We start from the raw sequence: 24,048 nt of genomic DNA, 5'->3' as shown, positions 1-24,048 counted from the left end.
ATAACATACTTGTCTATATATTTTCAATGTCCATTAATTCCACAAAAGAGTCACCATCTAGACTATCCAAAAGTCATAGAACACCTTCCAGATGGACCAAAATACATGAAGTTTGTTTTTCAAAAGTAGGTAATCTTTTCTAAGGCAAGGCATGTGGTCATCCCCTTTATCCATTGAGACACGCCAGGACTTTCTTCTTTTTCCAAGAACATGCAATTACACGTTTAGCTTCCAGCAAACAGAGAATTAACAAAATCTTTCATGTTTAGTCATTTTAAAGTTCAGAGGACATATATGTAATATACACAACCTGGGATCAAGAGGAATTACTTTATCAATGATTTGACTTATAATATTCAATATTTTAACCCAAAAACAGTTAACTTTAGTACATTCCCACATACAATGGATTAAAGTTCCCTTTTCTTGTTTACATTTATAACATATATCAGGAATATTCGGGTTAAAGTGATGTAACTTAACTGGAGTGATATATTGTCTACTCAACCATTTATACTGAAGCAGTCTCAAATGAGTACTCATTGTCTGAGTTTGGGCTTTTAAACATGCTATTTGCCACTCTTCCTCAGTTATATCAGCCTGCAGGTCAGATCGCCAAGCTTGAAGTCTGTCATTAAATGATTCTTTAGATTTGGCCACAAACTGTTTATACAACACAGATACCTGACCTCTACCTTTTAAACAGTTAAGTGTAATATTTTCCAAAGTAGAAAGAGGAGGCTCAACCAGACTTTGGCCTTGTCTTGATAGAATAAAACTACGTAATTGCAAATATTTGAAAAAGTGTTTTTGCGGAATTCCAAACCTTGTCCTAATTTCTTCAAAGGACATAAAATTTCCTTCATTATAGAGATCAGACACTTTACTAATACCTTGGATTGACCAGATTTTAAAACCTGGATCGGCTCTACCAGGACGGAAATTTTCATTACCAAAATTGGTGAAAAGCGCGAGAGTTGTAGTAATTCATCTAGGTGAGCAAGAGCCTCAAACCAAACTGTTATAGTATTCCTGGTATATGGATTTTTAGTATCTTTAATTAACTTCTTAGCATCAGCTGAATATAAATATAAATTCAAAGGAATTGGAATAGAGTGTGCCTCTATAGATACCCAGGACGGAGGATAATCTTTCTCAAAATAAAACATTGCTGCTCTAATTTGAGCTGCCCAGTAGTACCATTTTAAGTTTGGTAGGTTTAACCCCCCTCTGTCATAAGGCAAATACAGCAATGAGAGCCTGAGACGAGGGCGTTTGTTGTTCCAAATGAAGTTTGTGAAAGTTTTTTTCATTAGGACAAAAAAAGAGGAATGTGGAGGGAGGGGGATGGACTGGAAGAGATATAATAATTTGGGTAAGATTGACATTTTTAGTATATTAACACGGCCAATTAGTGAAATAGGGAGTTTTGTCCATCTGTTCAGCAGACCAGATATAAAATCTGATATGGGCTTATAATTTGCTGATACAATTTCATTTACAGTTGGTGTAATTTTAATCCCAAGGTAAGTAAAACCTTCTTGTGAGATTGTAAAGGGTGACTGAACTGGGGGGGAAAGCCTTTCTGTTTTATGGAGGAACAGCAGCACAGATTTAGAATTATTAATTTTATATCCTGAGAATTCTCCAAACGTTTCAATCAAATTTAGCAATGCTGGGATAGACTGTTTTAGATTGGAAGAGAATATAATTATATCATCTGCGTATAATGAAATGCGGTGTTCTGAGGAGTCAATTGTAATACCTGAAATATGTGTATGATTACGAATTGCCATAGCCAAAGGTTCGATCGCTAAGGTGAAAAGCAAGGAGAGAGCGGGCAGCCCTGGCGTGTTCCCCTGTAAAGCCTGAAAGGGGTAGAAATTGTTCCATTTGTTAATATCTCAGCTGAAGGATTAGCATACAGGATCCGGACCCATTTCATAAACTTATCCCCAAACCCCATTCTTTCCATAGTTTTGAACAGGAACTGCCACTCAATCCTGTCAAACGCTTTTTCGGCGTCTAATGACAGTAGTGCATTATCGCAAATATTGGATTTCTCATGTAATATATTTAATACTCTACGAATATTATGCAAACCTTGTCTCCCCCAAACAAAGCCGTTTTGGTCCATGTGAACAAGCTTGGGCAAATGTATTTCTAATCTCTTTGCTAACACTTTGCAAAGAATCTTTAAGTCATTATTCAGGAGAGAAATTGGTCTATATGAACCACAATCAGTTGGCATTTTTCCAGGTTTTAACAGCAAAGTAATCACCGCAGTATTCATTGATTACATATCTTACTCTTGATTGCACCCTCAGAATCATTATGGCCAACATCAGTTGTTTGTCTGGCTTTATAGACAAATTCATTAAATCCGGGCAATGACAACAGTCTCTCTGCAATGCCAATTATTGTGCCAATTTTCCCAATTCCTGGCTCTCTTGGAAGCTGTTGATCCATAGCCCATGCATTACTTGCAATCCATACTTTGTCTTGGATGTTGTTCGCTATGGCTGCTTTGATGAATTTGCTTGCGTATTGTGGCAAAGCAAAAACTACAATAACATTGATGTTAAGCATATCAATCTTTTTAAGTGTTAGACTGTAGTTTGCATTTAGACTTAGACATTCTTGATAGGCCAAACAAATGCCAGTATTTTTTATATACTCATTAAACAGCTTTAGTCCATCTGAACTATAATCATCTTGGCTACCAATAAAGGCAACCCAGTTCCATCCAAACCACCGTATGATGTGAATAATCATCTCTATCAGGTCTTTGTTGCTAGGAATTGTTCTCACAAAGGAAGGATACTGAAGTTTATTGCTTAACGCAGAGGTAGAAGCTCCATAATTCACCTTTGAAAGAGAAGAAGACTGCAGATTTATATATGTAGTAACTTGGTAGTCCTGAACAAAAGGTAGGAAGTAAGTGTGCAAGTATTTTATTATGTATACTGTATAAAAAGAAACAATTTACCATTGGTATTAGGTCCATTGTGAACAGTGGTGCAATAGTCATAGTTCTTGTGCTTCCATATGGTCCTGTTAAAGCAATCACTTTAGGCTGATAGTTGTTGAGTTTTTCTTTAGGTTTTATTGAGCCATTCTTTGAGATGAAACTTAAGGCTGAATTAAAAAATTTTGTATTAGAACAATAGTCAAAAATTGTATAGCCCAGAGAAACATTGGGCAGAAGAGTGGTGGAGTTATTAATCTCCTCAACAGCAAACCTCATTACTTGCAACATACGATATCCAGATTTTGAAGAAATGTGCCTTGAAAACATCAGCGAGGAAGTTAATAGCATGTAATTGAATATTCAGTTTAGTAATGAGAACCTTGATCAAATGCTGCTTTGATTTAAAATACTGTACATTGATAACCCTAGACTGGTAAAAAGTCCTTGCTCACCTGAAACATTCGGTGGTCTCTGCGGAAAACAGGGTTGTTTCATGTTCAATTTCATGTAAAGGGAAAAGACCACCCAATAAGTAATCTCCCTCCAAGCTGAAGTCTGATGTTGACCAAGAAATTTTGAAAAAGAAACAATTAGTAAAGCCCACAAGCAAAATGTAAATGCTACTGAGAAGCATGGTTTAATAGAGACCGTGTGTAGTGGCTAATCATTAGAAAAATGTCAGGCTCATATTCAAGACTTAATTTTCTTAAAACACATTTCAATTTGCTTAAACCACTATATTCGCTGATTCAAATGTCCATTTCCATATTTAACTCATAAAGCATGCCAATCATTTTTAAATAGAGCACTACACCACAAATGTCTCCTCATAAATTGTACAAATGTTTGAATTTATAAATCAAACTTGTGAAACCAACTTTAACCTTCTAAACTATCAGCAGGGTTTTTACAGTTAAATGGTTTTCAGGTTTAGAGATGGTTAAACAAATAAACTGTGATGACTCTGTGATGTGTGTGTGTGTGTGTATAGTACATAAGATTTTGTGCAGCATCTGTTGAGGTGAATGCTGTGATGTTTTTATTTTTTGAGTATTCAAAACTGTTAATGCTCTCCCCGGAGGCTGAAAACTAGCTAATAGAAAATTTATAGATTCCAAATGGACTAGGAAATAACAGCAACATGATGTTGTCATATACTTTACATTTAATTTGCTTAACCCAGTTTGTGCATAAATTGAAATGTTTTACATACCTCACATTAATCTCAGGGGTCAAAGCAAAAAATAAAAATCTTTTGACTGAAAATTTTTCCTCGGCCAAACCCCCAACACCCAGTTTAAGAGCAGTTTTTTATTCTTCTTGTAATTAGGAGTATAGTGAGTACACGCTTTACCTTCACAAATTAAATACTCAAAGAACATTTGCATTTAAAGAAAAGCTATTTTGAACTGCATTTCTATTATTTACACACTTTTATGAAATGTCAATGTTTTCAATCTAATGCTTTTACAAGACTTGACTCTTTGTGATGTAGTCATACAATTAATTAAAGCTGCAGTCCATAACTTCTTTTGGTTAAAAATGATCCGAAATCAATATTTGAGCAAGTACATAACCAGCTAGTGTTCAAAACTATTGCCTTACTTTAGCCCGATTCACAACGGAAATCATATAATAATGTTTTCTCCACTGTAAAAAAAAAAAGCGAACTTTTTCCAGCTTCAGCAGATTTTTGAGTTTGCTCAACTTATTTTTGTGGGAGATTCTCAAATTTTTGTTGTATAAACTTTAAACGACCAGTTAAGAAAACTCAAAAATCTGCTGAAGCTGGTTGGCTCAACTTTTTTTTTTTACAGTGTAATTTGAGTGGTACGGGTACTTTTTCGCGGGAAATTCGAGTGTGCTGCTGCGTCATTGTGTCACGTCTGTGAACATAAAGATTGAGTCCCGGCTACTAGGCTATCACATGTGAGGATCCTGCAAGTGGTGGATCGTTAGCATTTTCTCACAGCAGCTGGAATAATTACATTTTATCATTTTGATGGTGGATTGTAATCCAGAAAGGATTATGTGTTTATGAAACACGTGACTGAAATTAAATTATTCCAGTTTTACTGTATGTTAAGACATAATGGCCACGTACACACTGCAGCTAAAATCGGTTGTCAGTTCACCTTTTACTCCTTAATGGCGTGTCTTCGTCTGTATGTGAGATGCAAGAAAATAACAGTGAAAGAAATCTTAATTTAGCACGGGGCTAGCTGTGCTCATGAGCCCTGCGGTAAAGTGTCAGTGTTGCCGGATCTTCATAGAAAAAAAACAAAACAAGGACAAGCACAAGAACACACTAAAACACCCAATTGCTTTGTTTTATATATATATATATTAAAAAATCATATATCTCATGTCCACAACAGACCACTACATTAACTTTATAAAGTGCCTATCTTTATGAGATAAGACCAAACAACATGCCTAAAAGCGCTTGTAAATGTGAGGACATGGCAACACTGCAAGGCAGTGCTCTCTAAAGCAGCCTCCCGAGCATAATCAAAACACAGCACGTCTATCAGCAGTAGTCAGAGGCGGACAAAGTACACACCTTCATTACTTGAGTGAAAGTTGTAAAGACAGATTTTTACTTAAGTAAAAGTATGGAAGTACATGTTTTTAAAAGTACTTAAGTATCAAAAGTAAAAAGTAAATGAATTGTTTTATTGTCACATTGTTGTATACTTACAATAACTTATACCACAAATGCAACCTACTGAATAAACTTATTAGCTTGTATTATCTTTGGAATTAAGAGCTTTTATGTTACAAAACCTATTGAAATGCGACAACTGAATGAAGATAATCATCTTTATTTTTTTATTTAACACTCCTACAACTACATTGAACTCATTTTAATACTTGTTTAAAAGTTACAAAGTTCTTTTTCAAAGAGATACTGAAGTCTATGATATGGTTTATTTTAGGCAAACAAAGCAAACATTGAAAAGAAAACAAACCTTTAGTCTCTTCAGAAAACTGGAACATACTCTCTCAGTATGGCCATGGGTGTGCACGTTGCACCAAAAAAAATTTTGCCATCAACTGATTAGTGTTCAGAAAATGCTCAGAAATCAGTGAACTTCACAACATGTGGCTAGGGTTGGACATTGTTTGAATTTTATCCATTCCGATTCTGATTCTGCTCATTGATTTCAATTCTTCTCAATTCCCAGTTTAGATTCTAAAGTTGTAAAAAAAATGAAGTAAAACATTTTGGCCTGTATGATCATTTAGCCTACTTATTGATCATTTGTTTGCAAAAAATATATGTATTTATGTGCAGTGTTTTGACAATAAAATAATGTTCAGATTTATATACTTCCCTGACCAGTTTTTAGCAGCAATTTACCAGTAGGCCTAAGTTATTGTATATATATATATATATATATATATATACATATACACACACACACACACATTGTAAAGTGTAGCAGCCATTTTTGATGGATAGATTAGCCTACCATTTGTATTGTCATAGTTTAACTACAAAAATTAAACTATAGTTACTATGATGAATTTAATGAATATTATGAATTTTGTGGTTACTGAAGTTTTACTACAAATAGCATAATTATGGTTACTATAGTGAGATAATAGTACATTTGTGGATACTGTGATTTTACTGCAAACACCATAGTTATGGTTACTATAGTAAAAACATGGTTTAATTACAAAGGGCTTTAATGAGTTAACACACGCCTTTTTTTTTTTAGAGTGCTTTTAGCTGTGCGCAGACGTTTACATTAGTTTAGCGGGGAAGGTCCTGAGGTTGCCAGATTTGAGTAACAAAAATCAGCCAAATGTCTATTCAAAGCTAGGTGGAAAACTGCAGGCTTAGAAATACTGTAAGACAAATGCGGGAGTGACTGCTGTTCCGTACACACATGGAACGATAATTTAACGGGACTCACTCCCGCATTTAAATGCGGTTGTCACTCCTGAAACTTGTAGTGTGTATGTGGCCACTATCATTAAAGTGTACTCTCTTTAAGTACACTTAAGTAGCTTTTAATTTAAATTATATTATCTGCAAGTGCGCTTTTTAAAAAGTATACTTTTAAGATTTGAAGTGCACAAAAAGTACACTTTTATTACAATTAAGCATACTTCTTTTTCACAAGGGCATTCCATAGTATCATGTTTACTTTAAATTTATTTTGAGAGAAGTATTGTATTTCCTATTTTACCCAAAACAGTATGAAGTGGGAATTATTGAGCGCTATAAATACATGTAATGTATATAATATAATAATGTAATAGAACTTGTGATGTTTCAGGAAATCCCTAATATGGACAATGACACCCAGCTGTTACTGGAGTAAAAAGAAGATAGAAACATTTTGAATGACGAAACATGAAAACAGTAAATACACGACTCGCTGTTAGGGTTTTGGATTACCTATGAGATGCCTGATACTATATCCAGCCCACTAGGGGGACTCAAGTAGTGCTGTAAGGGCAAGTTACAGAAAAGTGAATAAGTGTGTGCTCTGGATGAAAACTAAATTGCTGTTCTAAGTTGTTCTTCAATAAAGCCTCAAAAGATGAATTCCTCCTGGTAAATCATTGCAAGACATGGTGTCAGAAGTACAAGGACAAGAGAAGAGTAACATGTTGAAATTGAATCCACCAGAAAGTTTTAACTTTGATCGTCCATTGAAACACTACAGAACTGCTACAAAACTGAGCAAAGAAGATAAAGAGGTATAGATCAGTACTCTAATAAACTGTATGCTCTGGACATTGAAGCTGAGAACATTTTCAAATCGTTCACCTTCACGGCTGAGGAAAGTGTTGAGGATTACGATACAGTGCACGGAAAATACTTTTTGCCCAAAAAGAATTTGATACATGAGTGGGCATGTTTATATTAGAGCCCTCTGCAAACTGTGAATTCGGGGCAAGCTGAAATTAACATATAAGACACTTACCCTGGAAACGGTTGTGCAGATGACGCAGCAGATCAGCCAAAAGGAGGGTCAGTCAGCAGGCAGCGTGCTGGAGGTAACAGCTAGGCATTCATCAAAGGTGGCGGAAAGGCCCTGGACAAAAGAGAAACACAAAAGAGGCAGTGAGAAAAGTGAGGCAGAGAGCAAACGAATGTGTCAGGTGACTGTCGCTTAAGATAAGTGATACTCCAGTTAGCTTGATACGATAGCGGATTTCATCATCACCCCCTTCTCCACCCTTCACCAGGTTCTCAACAGGATTGGGTGTGTGTGAGAGGAGAGGCACAGAAACAACCAGGGCTGGCGGCGTGTGATGAGGCACATCTGAACTGAATGGAGCCTCATCACTCGTCACTGTTAAATGCCGAGTGCACCTCTAGGTGTCCTAGTGGGTCCAGGAAAGAAGTGTAGAAATACTCCTGTGCTGCCAGAAATGTGAGCTGCCAGATCCACAGTCAGGATGGAAGCGCATGCATGACACCGCTGTCGGGCCAAGATGCCAGGTCGCTAGTCCCCTGTAGTGCCGTGGGCCAGGATGAGCTGCTTTGAAGAAGCTGCCGCCCCTTGCGCCCTGGACCAGAGAGAGGAACACGTGAGATTTCAGATGTTACAGTAGTTTATTTCATATACATGAATGCAAACTTATATGAACTGTTATTTCATATGTGCTTATGTTACATTAGTAATAAATATGTGAAATATTCCTTTTTCAATATACTTAAAGGTGTGTTCCGTTAATACAAGATATCCTTCATAGAACTCATAATTACAATCTTCTGAGAGCTTTCTGAGAGCTATGATTTGTACTACCTGATATGTGATTCATTAGGCACTATGCTTAGGCATTGATAGTGCTATAGTTCCGGGCCCAAGTCCAAGGGTGTGAACAGCTCCAAGTAGAATGTCACATGTTACAGTGTATTTTTGGCTATTGCTACAAATATACCCCAGCGACTTAAGACTGGTTTTGTGGTCCAGGGTCACAATTCATTATGAGTGTCCTCATTTTTACTATAAAATCTTGGCAGACCACAAATAAAGAGAAGGAAACTCAGAGATGTGTGAGGTTGATATGGTTTCGGGGCAAATTTAGGTGCAATGATTTTGTACAAATGCACAAAAACACAAGGGACTCATAATTCAGAGCTCAATATATTAAAGGTGAAGTGTGCAATTTTTTGGATGTTAATATATTTAACATGCCCTGTTAAGATTAAAACTGATTTAATCTGTACTGATGAGGTTGACAGCCATGATCAAACAATCCTTGATAAGACTGAAGTTCCTTTGACTATATAGAAAATACAAATGCAAACATCCATAGTTTTGCAGAGTTTAAGTAAACACTACTTGTTGACTTTTGTTGATCATTCAGATTTGTTAGCTATTCTCTCCATGGTGAGAAAGTGGTTCTCAAAGTTCTCTTTGAAAGTAATATCTTAAGTGTGGCACTGGTTCAAAGAGAAATGATTGACCACATCAGTGGTGCTGGGTGAGACATAACATGTCAAATAAGTAAAAAACACACACACACTACGTAGCTTAGCGTTGATAAACAGTGCCAAAATGAACCAATTTCCTGCCCGCTTCATGTGTGCATCAAATCAAATCAAATCACTTTTATTGTCACATCACCAACAGCATGTGTGCCGTGGTGAGTGAAATGCTTGGGAGCGTGCTCCATACAGTGCAAAATACAATTGACACTTTAACAAATAACAGTATACACGTTTAGGCACTTCTACAAATAACAGTATACTTTTATGCACAGTATATACACTATATAAAACAATGAATATACAGAATGTACAAACATACTACACATAATTCACAAATGTACACATAGAGTGGTTTTAGATATAATGGTTGGTAAGACAGATGTTGGCAGAGTATTATTGTGTTAAAGTGCAGTGCATGCTACATTGAAGTCCAGTTTTGCAAAGATTGTGGTGGTGGACTTAAAGTGCATGGTGAATATGCTATGCTGGCCATAAAAATATTGTCTTTTTAAATGTATGTCGAATTATATGTTATTATAGATTGTTTCATTTATTTCCGCCCCTTACCTATTTATGTGTTTTGAATATTAAACGTAATTAATAAAAGCAGTCCTAAGATGTCACCGTGCACATCCCGCTATTTTGTAAAGTGCTAGTCCCCTTATGGGGTTGATAATGGTATTAAATGTATTTCACAGCCTACACAAAATTACTGAACAATTTTTAAATGTTATATGTCTTCATAGTAGAACTTAACTGGAGACAAGTTTCTCAAAACAGTGTACAGGAGAAATGTTGTTGTCTGGATTAAGAACAGGAAAATTGTCCTGGGCCCCATTAAAGGGACCCACTAAGACCCGCTAGGCTATATCAGTGGTTCTCCACAAGGGGTTCAGGGCCCACTACAGGGTTTCAGCAAACTTCCAAATGGACCTTAAGATGTTAATTAATTTTCATTAGTGCATGTGTTTCTACAGTACAGTTCAATATATTATGAAATTAATTTACACTTAATTTCTAGCGATTATCGCCGATTTGATTGCACAGATACTATTTAAACTAAACTGAGCTAGACAATGACATCTCTGAATTCAATAATGAAATGCCTTTAACTGAAAATTGAGTGTTTAATCTTATCATTATACATTACTGACACTCTATCCTCCAATTTGATACTGTTAAGTGCTTTGACACAATCTGTATTGTAAAAGCGCTATATAAATAAAGGTGACTTGACTTGACTTGACTGTTGCTATATTAGGATAATTACTTGTTACTAAAAGTATATAATATATATTACTATTATATAATTTGTTTTGAATAGTTTGAATAGACATTGAGTATGACATCAAACATACAGGATAGATTCACACCTCACAAATCTATATAGATTACATGGACACTAATTACTGAAGTTTGAAAATGTTCTTTATTATAAATTGAAAAAAAAAAAAAATGCAAGCCTTTGTGTTTACATTATATGTGTAAATCTCAAAAATCACATAGTCTGTTAATGCAGATTGAACCCCAGAATAGAGGTCTGCATTCCCGCGGCTGTCCCGCGGAAACCGCAGGACCCGACCAGATTTCTTGCCATGCGGGATTAAATTCCCGAATAAAACGCGGTTGCGGTCGGTAACTCTGATGCAGTTTGAACGGAAGCGGGCGGTCTAACAATATCCCGTTCCCGACGTCTTTTCAGAACAGCATATCTGCGCTTTATTCAAGCACCGGTACAGCCTGCACTGGACTGTTATGAACGCACTGCACGCATGAAACAGTGCTTCGTTTTATATGCGAGGTCTGTGCGCAGCACGTGAATAACGATGCTCAGAGCAGGCTACCAGTGGTGAATATACGGCCCACAGACAGAACAGGCAGGTTGTCGATGAGTGACAGAGCAGAATAAAGATGGAGCAAAGTGTGGATGCGCTGTCCTTGAAGAACGCTCAACTCGGTTTTGTTTATATTTTGCTTAGCCTATAATTTTAAATGACAGATGTCGAATTTATTTATTTATTTATTTTTCTTCCGCGACACTTTTCCTAGGCTACTGTGTTTACAGCAAGATGTTAAACGAATTTAGTATTTTGACAAGATGAATAAAATTATAATAGGCCATTTTTGTACAACCTACATTTTGTTTCCCTCTGCGACACTTGTTCCTATTGTGTTGTAAAGGTTAAACGAATTATATCCTGACAAGACGAATAAAAATAAGGAATACAATTTTTGTACATTTTTATTTTCTCTGTGACACTTTTTTTCCCTACTGTGTTGGCAGCAAAATGTTAAACGAATTTCGTGTCTTGACACAAAATTCGTTTAACATTTTGCTGTCAATAAAAGACTGACGACGAATAAAATAACAAATAAAATTTTCAGACTAAACTTTTATTTGTTAGCCTATCTGTCTTTCTTTCAGTAGAGGAAATTTAAATGTGTGATTCTGGAAACGTGATCTAAATTTAGCGGGAACGGTCGGGTCGGGAAGAAAATTATTCAAAGCGGACAGCGGGTGAACAAAGAGTAAATATATGGCGGGAGCGGGACTTAAAAAACAGTCCCGCGCAGACCTCTACCCCAGAATAGATCACCATTCTCTACTTTGCCTACTTGTTTTCTCTACTTGTGTTTCTTTAAGACTGTGGTAACATAATAGTGAAGGACCTAAACACAAAGTTTAAGAGTTACCTTTCTATACACAAATACTAATATCTGAGTCTAAGTCCTACTAATGGTTTGGGTGTAATTCTGAATAGATGCTTGAAAGTATGCAGGAGTGTTTTTTTGCGGTTGGAATATTATGATGTAAGATTTTGGTATGAAATAAGTGAAGAGAATTCCATTTATGCTGGATATCTGGGCCACTGCATTAAAAATGATGATGTATTTGCTTTTGAGAGTGAGGTATGCTGTGAAATATGCAATCCAGGTCAGATAATACAAAATAAGACTGAATGTTATTGATTTGGCCTCATTGTAATTTTTGGGCAGATCTCTTCCGATATACGAAAACAAGAGACACAGGAAACCAAGAAACCAACTTATAAACACGACTATGGTTAAGGTTATATTGTTCCCCCTTTCACAGATGAGCATAAGTTGGTCTTTAAAAGACCACGAGTCAGCAGTGGGTTTGACAGGATTGACAGTCATCCATATCACACAAGAAATTAAATGAATGAAAGAAGAAAATGCAATGAAGAGCCACTGGCCATTGTGTTTTACCCAAAGACTGTGCACTTTAGGGAACTGAGCAGCCATTTTAAAAACACAAACAATTTGAAAGGAACGGACAGTCAAACAGGAAATACAGACAGTAAAGAAAAATTCAAATATAGCATTTCTCAGGAGACAAAATACAGATGTGGGTTTTCCAAAGAAAAAGAACACACTAACGCTAGACAAAATCAAACTGATCAACATGAGGAAACACATGCTGCCACCAGCAGATTTTACAACTGGTGTGTTGTAATTGTAGGCAAAAAGCCAAAATACGGCAATTAGGAGAATAATTAGGATTGCCGCAGAAACCATGACAATGATGGAGGGGATTTCTGTGAACTGAGGATAGACAACAGAACGTGTCTTACATGTCGTGCTGCCCTCATCAGACCATTCACTCTCTGCACACGGAAAACAGGTGTAGGGGTCCCCTGAAAAACAGTAAAATAATATGAATGTTTAGTAGTAGAATTGGCCAATAATTGTAACATGATGTGGGGAAATTCCATGTCTTCAGATCACACTTCTAATAGCACCATAACTTCAGTAAAGTACAGTATTGTAGAATTAACTGAAGAAGCTTAAAGGGATAGTCCACAGCAAAAATCATTTACTCAGCCTCATGTCATTCCAAGCCTGTGTGACTTTTTCTGAGGAACATAAAAGAATATATTTTTAAGAAGGTTGTTATTTGCCAACCAAACTGTTTCCACTGACTCTTATTTTATGGATGCAAATACAAATGAAAAGTCAATAGGAACCAAAAATATTTGGTTACTAACATTCTTCAAAATGTCTTTTGTTTTCTGCAGAAAGAAAAAAGAAATGCATACAGGTTTCACATGAGGAGAAGTAAATGATGACAGAATTTTCATTTTTGGGTGGACTACCTCTTTAAATTCCAAGCTGTCATTGTCTGCTGCCTAAGGTACTTACGAGAAAAATCCACATAGGTGTTAGGTTGGCATTTTTTACATGTAAAACAGCAACTATGAAAACCTTCAGGTTGCCTTGAATATCCCGCCTTACACTCAACAGAGCAGTTTGAGAAAGGAGCCTTTAAGAAGTGAGAAAATGTGATATGAAAGTTATGTTATTAAAGTTATAATTTATGTCAATCAATTTTACACATTTCTCCAAATGAAGATAAGTGTTCTCAAACAATTAACACAACCTGAAATCTGAACACAATGCAAATTACATAATTACCTTAAATGCATAGAAATTTCTTAGCTCTCGCTTTCAAAACAGTTAAAGGTGGGTCAGGCAATTTTCTTTAAGCCCTGAATTTCCGAGCTGGGGGTGTGTTAGTGAGGAAACATGTCTGATGCTTTTTTTTTTTTTTTGTAATTTACAATAAACTATCAACGTATCTACAAATTACAATAGTATTGTACAGTTACAATATAATATATTGTTTCAGTTTCCAGCACCTTCATAAATTGAAAAGAAAAGGGGAAAAAAAACAGAAAATAGCAAAACCACACTGATGCACGTTCTTTATTCATTATTTTGTAGATGTAGAGTTTAAAAAAATATATTGTTGAATTTTATGTAGGTCCTTTAAAGTCAGCTCGTCATCAAAGATTACTCTAAGATTACTGACTGAACTTGCTGGGGTAATTGTTGATGAAACTAGTTGGATGGTGAAATTATGCTGTAGAGTCGGAGTGGTAGGATGAGATGAGAAGCTCAGTCTTTACCAGGTTGAGCTGCAAGTGATGTTCTTTCATCCATGCCGAGATGTCCGCCAGGAAGCCTGAGATCCGTGCAGCTACCTGAAAGACTTACCTGTGAGAAAAGATTTAAACCAATGAAGTTGAGTTCCTGTGTTGCCCAGTCATGAGAGGGTGGCCAGAACAATTATTGACAGTGTCAATTTGACAGATAGATCCAGGAGAATGAGAACTGATAATTTGGAATCAGCTTTTGCAATCCGCAGGGCTTCAGTGACCGACAGTAATTCAGTGTCAGTTGAATGGCCGCTTTTGAAACCTGACCTGATACTGAAACCTGATAATAATGTGTGTGTGATTGCTGCCTCAGTGAGGAGAGAGAAGGAGGAGAGCTTTGGCAGTGGATGCGGTTGGTTTAAGTTCTTGTGTATGGAGCGGAGAACTGATGGCTGATGGTTTTAGTTTTGTCATTGAGGAATTTAGCAAAATCATCAGCTGTAAGCTTGTTGTGGAAATATGAAGATTTTGGCAATATGGACTTCAGCGGAGAAAGATGAAACCAAAAACGTATACATTCTCAGGTCTGATGGATATTTTGATTTGCGCCACTTTCTCTCTGCTGCCCTGAGTTTGGTCCGATGTTCACAAAGAACATAGTATAACCAGGGGTATGAAGGGGTAGCATGCGCTGGCTTGGAAGAAAATAGAGGACAGATATTGTCTAGACAAGAAGTTAAAGTGGAGCATCTCTATATGGACATACAGGTGCATCTCAATAAATTAGAATGTTGTGGAAAGTTAATTTATTTCAGTAATTCAACTCAAATTGTGAAACTCGTGTATTAAACAAATTCAATGCAAACAGACTGAAGTAGTTTAAGTCTTTGGTTCTTTTAATTGTGATGATTTTAGCTCACATTTAACAAAAACCCACCAATTCACTATCTCAACAAATTAGAATATGTGACATGCCAATCAGCTAATCAACTCAAAACACCTGCAAAGGTTTCCTGAGCCTTCAAAATGGTCTCTCAGTTTGGTTCATTAGGCTACACAATCATGGGGAAGACTGCTGATCTGACAGTTGTCCAGAAGATAATCATTGACACCCTTCACAAGGAGGGTAAGCCACAAACATTCATTGCCAAAGAAGCTGGCTGTTCACAGAGTGCTGTATCCAAGCATGTTAATAGAAAGTTGAGTGGAAGGAAAAAGTGTGGAAGAAAAAGATGCACAACCAACCGAGAGAACCGCAGCCTTATGAGGATTGTCAAGCAAAATCGATTCAAGAATTTGGGTGAACTTCACAAGGAATGGACTGAGGTCAAGGCATCAAGAGCCACCACACACAGACGTGTCGAGGAATTTGGCTACAGTTGTCGTATTCCTCTTGTTAAGCCACTCCTGAACCACAAACAACGTCAGAGGAGTCTTACCTGGGCTAAGGAGAAGAAGAACTGGACTGTTGCCCAGTGGTCCAAAGTCCTCTTTTCAGATGAGAGCAAGTTTTGTATTTCATTTGGAAACCAAGGTCCTAGAGTCTGGAGGAAGGGTGGAGAAGCTCAAAGCCCAAGTTGCTTGAAGTCCAGTGTTAAGTTGGAAAAGCACCAAAAGTTGGTTAAATGACCATGGTGTTGGTGTGCTTGACCGGCCAGCAAACTCACCAGACCTGAACCCCATAGAGAATCTATGGGGTATTGTCAAGAGGAAAATGAGAAACAAGAGACCAAAAAAATGCAGATGAGCTGAAGGCCACTGTCAAAGAAACCTGGGCTTCCATACCACCTCAGCAGTGCCACAAACTGATCACCTCCATGCCACGCCAAATTTGAGGCAGCAATTAAAGCAAAAGGAGCCCCTACCAAGTATTGAGAACATATGCAGTAAATTAACATACTTTCCAGAAGGCCAACAATTCACTAAAAATGTTTTTTTTTTTATTGGTCTTGAAGTATTCTAATTTGTTGAGATAGTGAATTGGTGGGTTTTTGTTAAATGTGAGCCAAAATCATCACAATTAAAAGAACCAAAGACTTAAACTACTTCAGTCTGTGTGCATTGAATTTATTTAATACACGAGTTTCACAATTTGAGTTGAATTACTGAAATAAATAAACTTTTCCACGACATTCTAATTTATTGAGATGCACCTGGATGATTGGCTGATCATAGCTAGCCTGGTAATACCAAACTCTGCTACTTCGCTTTGCTTCGTAGACAGAGTCTGGAAGGGCATAATTGACAAGCGTTTACTTTCTCGTGGGCGGGCGCTTGTCTGAAGTTTAAAATCATTGGTGTACCCGTAAGGCAATCACATAACGGTTGGTTATGACGTTATGGCTCAGCCGCCTTGAACCTCCACTGTAAACACAGGTATGCGGCGAAAACAAAACCATTGAGCGAAATACCGGAGTGAAGATGGCTGTGAATGACTTTTGCAGATTATGTGAAGTAAATCTACGCATCCACAATTATCGCCTTGCTTTTGGCCTCCCCAGTTTCTCGCTGACGATCGGTAACAGTTGATAAATTAAACTTTTCCCAAAACCTGTCGGGAGTAGGGCCACAACATCACCTCCATTCAAAATGTGAACCAAACACTCTTCTTGTTCGGGCTTCAGTTGGCAAATGCCGGGAATATTCTCCACAACAGAACGAATAGCATCCCGTCCGCTGTCGTGTTAGATGTCCCTCACCTAAACTACAATCTTAAATTCGGCGCTTAGCATCTACGTCACGGCTCTCAGCCCGCCCTCTGTTCGTTGATTGGCCCGGCTGCTGCGGAGCCGGAGATAAACTGGGAGATGGTCTGCTATATCAGACTGAGTACAGAAGAGAAATGAAATTGAGCGGAAGTACGAAGTCTGACGTAGTCAGGCTAGATCATAGCCAATTCAAGAGAGAAAGTGATGTAATACACCACTTGTGTGCTTGCTCATATCACATTGCTCGGCTTCAGAGTGAATATGAAAAACACACTCCAGCTCTTGTTCAGCAGCCTCAGTGAAAAGTTCAAGGTCTCTCTCACCAGAAAGGCACCACTCTATCTGGGCTGTAAGGACTCGAGGGTGGCATCGGTAGGCATCATGGTGGGGACAGACAGGAACTGGAGAGAACAGGAAGGCTTGGAGATTGCTGAGTCCTGGCTGAGACACAGGGATTTGGTGGGCATGGTAACCATGGACTGGGCAGGGTTAGGAGACAACCAACAACCCTGCCATGACAAGGCCTATGGTAGGGACCGCCGCCAGCTAGTCCTGGAGAAGGTGAGGGCTGGTGCTGGAGAAAAAAATGACCTGCAGGATGGTGGATATGTAAGAGGTAATATGGACGAGGTGGGAGGGCACGCTGGAGAAGATCATCTCCTGGACCAAGATCTGACAGGTAGACATGTTATGACAAGTTCATGATCTGAGCAATCTATAATGTCTTTCCTAGCCCAGTAAATCTTTACATCTATGGTAAGACTGGCTCACCAGCATGTCCTCAATGCCCTGGAAGGAGTTCCCTAGAGCACATCTTATGCAGCTGCCCAACAGCCCTGGGGGAGAGCCTCTATCGCTGGCTGCACAATCAGATTCTAAAGTCCATTGCAGAGTCTATCTACAAAAGCCATGGTCAGCAACAAGCATGGTTGGTACCAGAGGAACATTACCTTTGTTAGGGCTGGGGAGAAGACACATTCACAACCCAAGCTGGGACTTGGGCTGCTCACCTGGGAAGGCAGCTCAAGTTCCTGGTCCACATCATAAGCATTGAGACCAGGTGTGATGATAACAACAGCCACTTTGAAGCAGGTGCTCCTGATAGAGGACATGGTTACCTGGGAGGACCACATTGAAGAGGTGAATGAACGGAAGTGGTCCAAGTATCAGGAGCTGGTGGAGGAGTGCAGAGAGGCAGGCTGGAAGGCACACTGCAAACCATTCGAAGTGGGGTATAGAGTCTTCACTGACCAGTCACTGTGTAAGGTCTACACTACTAGGCATTACTGGGGCTGCAAAGTAGAAAGACATCAAGTCTGCCATGGACGCTACAAAAAGGGCCTTTAGATGGCTATGGCTTAAGAGGAGTGATCTAGCACCGCCTCTTAGGTGACCATGCTCTGGCTTTCAAGGCATCACTGTGAGTATATTGTGCAAACAAGGAGTGGCCCACATCTTCAATAGGTGGATCTCAAACACAGGATGATGAAAGAGAACAACAAGTTACTGTTTGTAACCCCCGGTTCTCTGAAACATAGAGTGGGGAGATGCACCAAGTTTGTCCAGCTTGCTGCACAAGAAGTGATTACGCTCACTGAGGAAAGGTAGTACATATAGGTCCTTTTATGTGTTAGGTTAGGTAAGAGGTGGTCCCTTACCTGGCATTGGGCATGCACTCCTGTCTGTCAAGCCAGACTTGGTGCATTTGGATACTTCTGCAGAGGTCGGGTATGGATAGTTGGATCTCACCACTCAATGTTTCAGAGAATCTGGGTAACAGCAGTGTAGCTCTTGCAACTGATTGACAGACGTGTTTTGTTCAGAACATGCCTCCTTGATTACATAAAACAATGACATGTCAAGGGACATGTCGAGGAGAAATTGTGACATGATGATTGTCCTGATTTCAAATCCTGGCAACTCAGAATGGTAAACAATAATTAAAACAATGTGAACAATAATTCACATTTTAGCCTGGGGAATTAGTTCTGAGTTTTAATACTTGCAGTATGATATTATTGCAGAGTAAACTCTCATATGTGTAAATATCAAGAACATTTTGATTCTTCATTTCATGACCCCTTTAATCTCCCCAACAGGAAACCTCATTTCTCATTCATCATGACAATAAATTGAATTGTTTTGCTAAAGCAGAAGTCTGTTAGTTGACCTTCATTTGGCAAAATGTGTAAAACTGACTGAGAAAACTGTAATCTACAAAGCTAAATGCTTCGATAAAGTCTAAACACAAACAAACAAAAAGACTTACAGAACCATTGTTATGCCAGGGAAGGAGAGAGTTATCGATGGTAAAAGTAATTTCTGGAAGTTTGTCATATGAGCCCATGACCTCAAACTGTGGAGGATTCACATCAGTGCGCCAGAGCACAACTGCATAACTGATAGTTGGATCATTATCATCATCGTATTTCACCTGACGGCCGTTGAGTAGAAAATCCAACTTCTTTATTTCTCCCAGAAGCTGTAGTGAGGTGTGCAAAAACAAATTTAAAAAAAGACAAATAATGTTTAATTATATAACTATATTATCAATTTTATATTATATAAATGTTATATTACTATACCAATAATAAAATTACTGACTTTTGTTTTTCTAATTTAATAAATTATTACATAATAATGAAATAATATGAGCAATAATACAATAGAATGTATAATATGCTAGTTCATAAAAATACAATATTATTCATTATTTAATTAATTAAAACATTGTTACTTCAATAATGTAATAAAAATAATGATTGAAACTGTCATAGATTTACATGAATTCACTTACCATGTATGGCTTGGCAACTGTATCTTTGTGACATTCATTCATGTCGCACTGCAAAACTTTGTGTAATGCATGAGCTATGGTATATATAGCAGCATAGATGGCAAAGGAGACTGTGGGATTCTCATTTATAATCTCCTCTGCGGTCAACAATGTGCAGTAATCACAAACTTGATTACATATCTTACTCTTTATTTCACCCTCAGAATCATTATGGCCAACATCAGTTGTTCCTCTGGCTTTATGGACAAATTCATTAAATCCGGGTACTGACAACAGTCTCTCTGTAATGCCAATTATTGTGCCAATTTTCCTGATTCCTGGCTCTCTTGGAAGCTGCTGATTCATAGCCCATGCTTGACTTGCAATCCATACTTTGTCTCGGATATTGTTAGCTATAGCTGCTTTGATAATTTTGGTTGCATATTGTGGCAAAGCAAAAACTACAATGACATTGATGTTAAGCTTGTCAATTTTTTTAAGTGCTAGACTGTAGTTTGCATTTAGACTTAGACCCTCTTGATAGGCCAAACAAATGCCAGTATTGTTTATGTACTTGTTAAACAGCTTTAGTCCATCTGAACTATAATCATCTTGGCTACCAATAAAGGCAACCCAGTTCCATCCAAACCACTGTATGATGTGAATAATCATCTCTATCAGGTCTTTGTTGCTAGGAATTGTTCTTACAAAAGAAGGATAATGAAGTTTATTGCTTAACGCAGAGGCAGAAGCTCCATAATTCACCTTTGAAAGAGAAGAAAACACTCAAGTATAAATATATCGTAACTTGGTAGTCCTGAACAAAATGTAGGAAGAAAGTATTTTGTTATGTATACTGTTTAAAAAGACATAATTTACCATTGGTATTAGGTCCATTGTGAACAGTGGTGCAATAGTCATAGTTCTTGTGCTTCCATATGGTCCTGTTAAAGCAATCACTTTAGGCTGATAGTTGTTGAGTTTTTCTTTAGGTTTTATTGCTCCATTCTTTGAGATTAAATTTAAGATTGAATTGAAATTCTTTGTATTAGAGCAATGGTCAAACATTTCATAGCCCAGAGAAACATTGGGCAGAAGAGTGGTGGAGTTATTAATCTCCTCAACAGCAAACCTCATTACTTGTAACATCTGATAGCCTGATTCTGAGGAACTGTGCCTTGAAAACATCAGCGAGGAAGTTACTAGCATTCAATTGAATATTTAGTTTAAAAATGTGAAATGCTTATTTTATTTAAAATGCTCTGTCGATAACTAGATGGTGAAAGGTCCATTCTTACCTGAAACACTCAGTGGTCTCTGCAGAATATAGGGTTGTTTCATGTTCGATTTCATGTAAAGCAAAAAGGCCACCCAATAAGTAATCTCCCTCCAAGCTGAAGTCAGATGCTGACCATGAAATTTTGAAAAAGAAACAATTAGTGAAGCCCACAAGGAAAACATAAATGCTACTGAGAACCATTGTCTAAGCTAGACTGTTGGTCATGAAACAGACTACGTACGTAGTGGCTAAACTTTTGGGAAAAGACAGGCTTATATTCTATACTTAATTTTCTTAAAACACATTTCAATTTGTTTAAACCACTATATTTACTGATACAAATGTCAATTTCCATATCTAACTCACAAAGCATGTCAATCATTTTTTAAATAGAGCATTACACCATAAATGTCTCCTCATACATAAATTGTACAGATGTTTAAATTTACAAATTAACCTTTTGTGAAACAAACTGTAAGCTTCTGAACTCTCTGCAGGGTTTACAGTTGGATTTCCAGTTTAGAGATGGTTAAAAAAATAAACTGTGATGTGTATATATAGTACATTTATAGTATATTTTGTGCAGCATCTGTTCAGGTGAATACTGATGTTTTCATCATTTTTGATGATGGCTGAAAACCAGTGCTGACATAGAAAATTCATAGATTTCAAATGGACTAGGACTTAATGGGTTTAACCCAGTTCCTGCATAAATTTTAATGTTTTACATATCTGACATTAATTTAGATTTGTCACCCCACAAGTGTCACATTAAACCACCAATGCCACTTCCTAATTTATACTTCCAAGTAATTATATCCGGACTGTGTAGCAACTGTAAAAAAACATAATAAAAGTATGATGGATAAAACTAAGAAAAAACTGAGTGTAAAAGTTTTAAATCGTTTGATTTGGTTCACTCAGTGCTTCACTACGCTACGGGAAAACAACTTTTTCCAAAAATACTGAAACCCTATTAAATAAGTCCAGGCCATTTTAACTTGCAGACATATTTGACTGGAGTGTTTGTTGCAAAAATTATTCACTTATTCAATCTCTCTCTCTCTCTCTCTCTGACTGAGAGTTAAGGTGTGAATGAAGAATGAGGTTTTGCATGCTGGGACCAGTATGGGATGCTGGTTGCTGGTTTGCTGGACCCCAGCATGGGGAGCAAGTGTGCTGGTGGACTAGCATAAGGTATGTTTTGCACGCTGAGAACAGCTTGGAATGCTAGTGGATCTTTTGGGTGTCCCACAAAACAAGGTTGTTGTAGTATCCGGTTGAAAGGGGTTGTGGAAGTGGAAGGCTCTATGCAACCCTTAGGACCAGGGGAAGCAATGCTATCTCACCCAGAACAAAAAGTAGTCCTGGAACCAAAGCCACGCTTGCATATGATATGACTCCTCAGAGCCAATGGTAGGTCTTCAGAATGAAGGGAAAATCCTCTATTATTAAAATAGAAATATAAACTTTTGAACTGCGGGTTTCGTCTGGTCAGATGAGAACTGGCCCCCTGACTGAGCCTGGTTTCTCCCAAGGTTTTGTTTCTCCATTCTGTCACAGAGGGAGTTTTGGTTCCTTCCCGCTGTCGCCTCTGGCTTGCTCAGTTGGGGACACTTAATTTCTAGCGATTATCGCCGATTTGATTGCACAGATAATATTTAAACTAAACTGAGCTAGACAGTGACATCTCTGAATTCAATAATGAAATGCCTTTAACTGAAAATTGAAAATTGAGTGTTTAATCTTATCATTATACAGTACTGACACTCTATCCTCTAATTTGATACTGTTAAGTGCTTTGACACAATCTGTATTGTAAAAGCGCTATATAAATAAAGGTGACTTGACTTGACTTGACTATTAACTCCTAAAATGTCCTTCTGATGCGACTGGGCATTAGCCAACAATTAAAAACAGCACATGTGGCATATATCTGTGAATACCCGTGATGAGTTAAATGGACTTCAGTAAGATTTGAGATCAATACTCAATTCTGATTAGCTGGAAGTGTGTGTTAAAACTGTTTAATGCAAAAATAAGTTTAATTACAGTTTAATGTTTTTTTTTTTATTTCAGTTTTCACTGAAGCACACATATACAATCACATGCACAAACAGAGACATCCAAGAGCACTGAAAATTCTTCACAATGCTGCAGTTTTTATGCTTTTTTTCAGTTTTTCTGTTCATCTGACAGTTTCAGAATAAGAGGCACTGTGATCAGATTAATAAAGTCAGGTCTAACTGGCCTTATCTCGTACAGAAGCCTATCTGGAACCGCAACAACAACAAAACAGCCCAACAGATACACATGGAGCAGACACACAGGAAACGCACCTGAAGGAGACACATACATGGGGGAACTGCAGACCTGCAGCACGGTTCTCATGAACCAGTGGATATTTTGTACAGAGGATTAAAGGCTGACACAAAACCAGCATGAAAAAGGTATGAGAGCTTATTGGAGGGAATCAAACCAGAAAAGAATAAAACACTCCTGAACAGGATCAACACACATCACTACGACATAGAGGGAGGGAGAGTTAAGGGGTTAATGAAGAACATGAGGTTTTGCATGCTGGGACCAGTATGGGATGCTGGTTGCTGGACCCCAGCATGGGGAGCAGGTGTGCTGGTGGACTGTGTTTTGCACGCTGAGAACAGGTTGGAATTCTGGTGGATCTTTTGGGTTGCTAGAATGATCCCATCAAAACCACAGCAAAGCTCATGCATCCGTTACATAGGTTTTTGTGAGTGTGTGTTCATAGTTGAATAAAGACCAATTATCCAATTTGAATAAATTATTTTGAGAAATTATGAGAAAAAAAATTATGCAGGTTACATGTTTAATGGGACTGCAGAACCCTCAGTGTTAAACAAACACTGCTCAGTTTTCACATGTTCCCAATCTATACAGTAGAATCAACACTGAAGCAGAGTTGCAGTTA

The 24,048-nt window shown here is 37.7% G+C and overlaps 2 protein-coding genes and 1 long non-coding RNA gene across 3 annotated transcripts; 1 reads left to right on the top strand and 2 right to left on the bottom strand.

The window, feature by feature from the left end:
• Positions 1 to 2,261: 2,261 nt before the first annotated feature.
• LOC131546209 (taste receptor type 1 member 1-like) lies at positions 2,262 to 3,605 on the bottom strand. Its single transcript, XM_058785607.1, has 3 exons — positions 3,424 to 3,605; positions 2,990 to 3,287; positions 2,262 to 2,868 (listed from the first exon to the last, which is right to left on the bottom strand). The coding sequence occupies exons 1-3, from the start codon at positions 3,603 to 3,605 to the stop codon at positions 2,290 to 2,292; spliced, it is 1,059 nt and encodes a 352-aa protein (XP_058641590.1). The 3' UTR covers positions 2,262 to 2,289.
• A 4,819-nt stretch (positions 3,606 to 8,424) lies between these two features.
• LOC131546210 (uncharacterized) lies at positions 8,425 to 23,498 on the top strand. The gene is made up of 3 exons (XR_009272626.1): positions 8,425 to 8,527; positions 22,188 to 22,295; positions 23,364 to 23,498. It is a non-coding gene; the product is annotated as an uncharacterized LOC131546210 (long non-coding RNA).
• On the bottom strand, positions 12,159 to 21,299 carry LOC131546207 (taste receptor type 1 member 1-like). Its single transcript, XM_058785602.1, has 6 exons — positions 21,118 to 21,299; positions 20,699 to 20,996; positions 19,841 to 20,584; positions 19,313 to 19,525; positions 13,599 to 13,719; positions 12,159 to 13,093 (listed from the first exon to the last, which is right to left on the bottom strand). Exons 1-6 carry the CDS (start codon positions 21,297 to 21,299, stop codon positions 12,159 to 12,161), a joined length of 2,493 nt encoding a protein of 830 aa, XP_058641585.1.
• Positions 23,499 to 24,048: the final 550 nt, after the last annotated feature.

The sequence above is a fragment of the Onychostoma macrolepis genome, chromosome 08 (genome assembly GCF_012432095.1).
Source record: "Onychostoma macrolepis isolate SWU-2019 chromosome 08, ASM1243209v1, whole genome shotgun sequence".
In the NCBI taxonomy this organism is placed as follows: domain Eukaryota; kingdom Metazoa; phylum Chordata; class Actinopteri; order Cypriniformes; family Cyprinidae; genus Onychostoma; species Onychostoma macrolepis.
Note: the sequence above shows the minus strand (reverse complement) of the source record. Positions and strands in the feature narration are given on the sequence as shown.

Bases quoted from the DNA above. Each gene is read 5' to 3' on its own strand.
- LOC131546209 (XM_058785607.1), bottom strand. From the start codon at position 3,605: ATGCTTCTCAGTAGCATTTACATTTTGCTTGTGGGCTTTACTAATTGT. The intron at 3,288-3,423 runs GTGAGCAAGGAC...GATGTTTTCAAG, and splicing joins GAGACCACCGAATGTTTCAG to GCACATTTCTTCAAAATCTG. The intron at 2,869-2,989 runs GTAAATTGTTTC...TCTCTTTCAAAG, and splicing joins CAATGGACCTAATACCAATG to GTGAATTATGGAGCTTCTAC.
- LOC131546207 (XM_058785602.1), bottom strand. From the start codon at position 21,299: ATGGTTCTCAGTAGCATTTATGTTTTCCTTGTGGGCTTCACTAATTGT. The intron at 20,585-20,698 runs GTAAATTATGTC...TCTCTTTCAAAG, and splicing joins CAATGGACCTAATACCAATG to GTGAATTATGGAGCTTCTGC. The intron at 13,094-13,598 runs GTAAGTACCTTA...ACTGTTTTTCAG, and splicing joins CACCTATGTGGATTTTTCTC to GGGACCCCTACACCTGTTTT.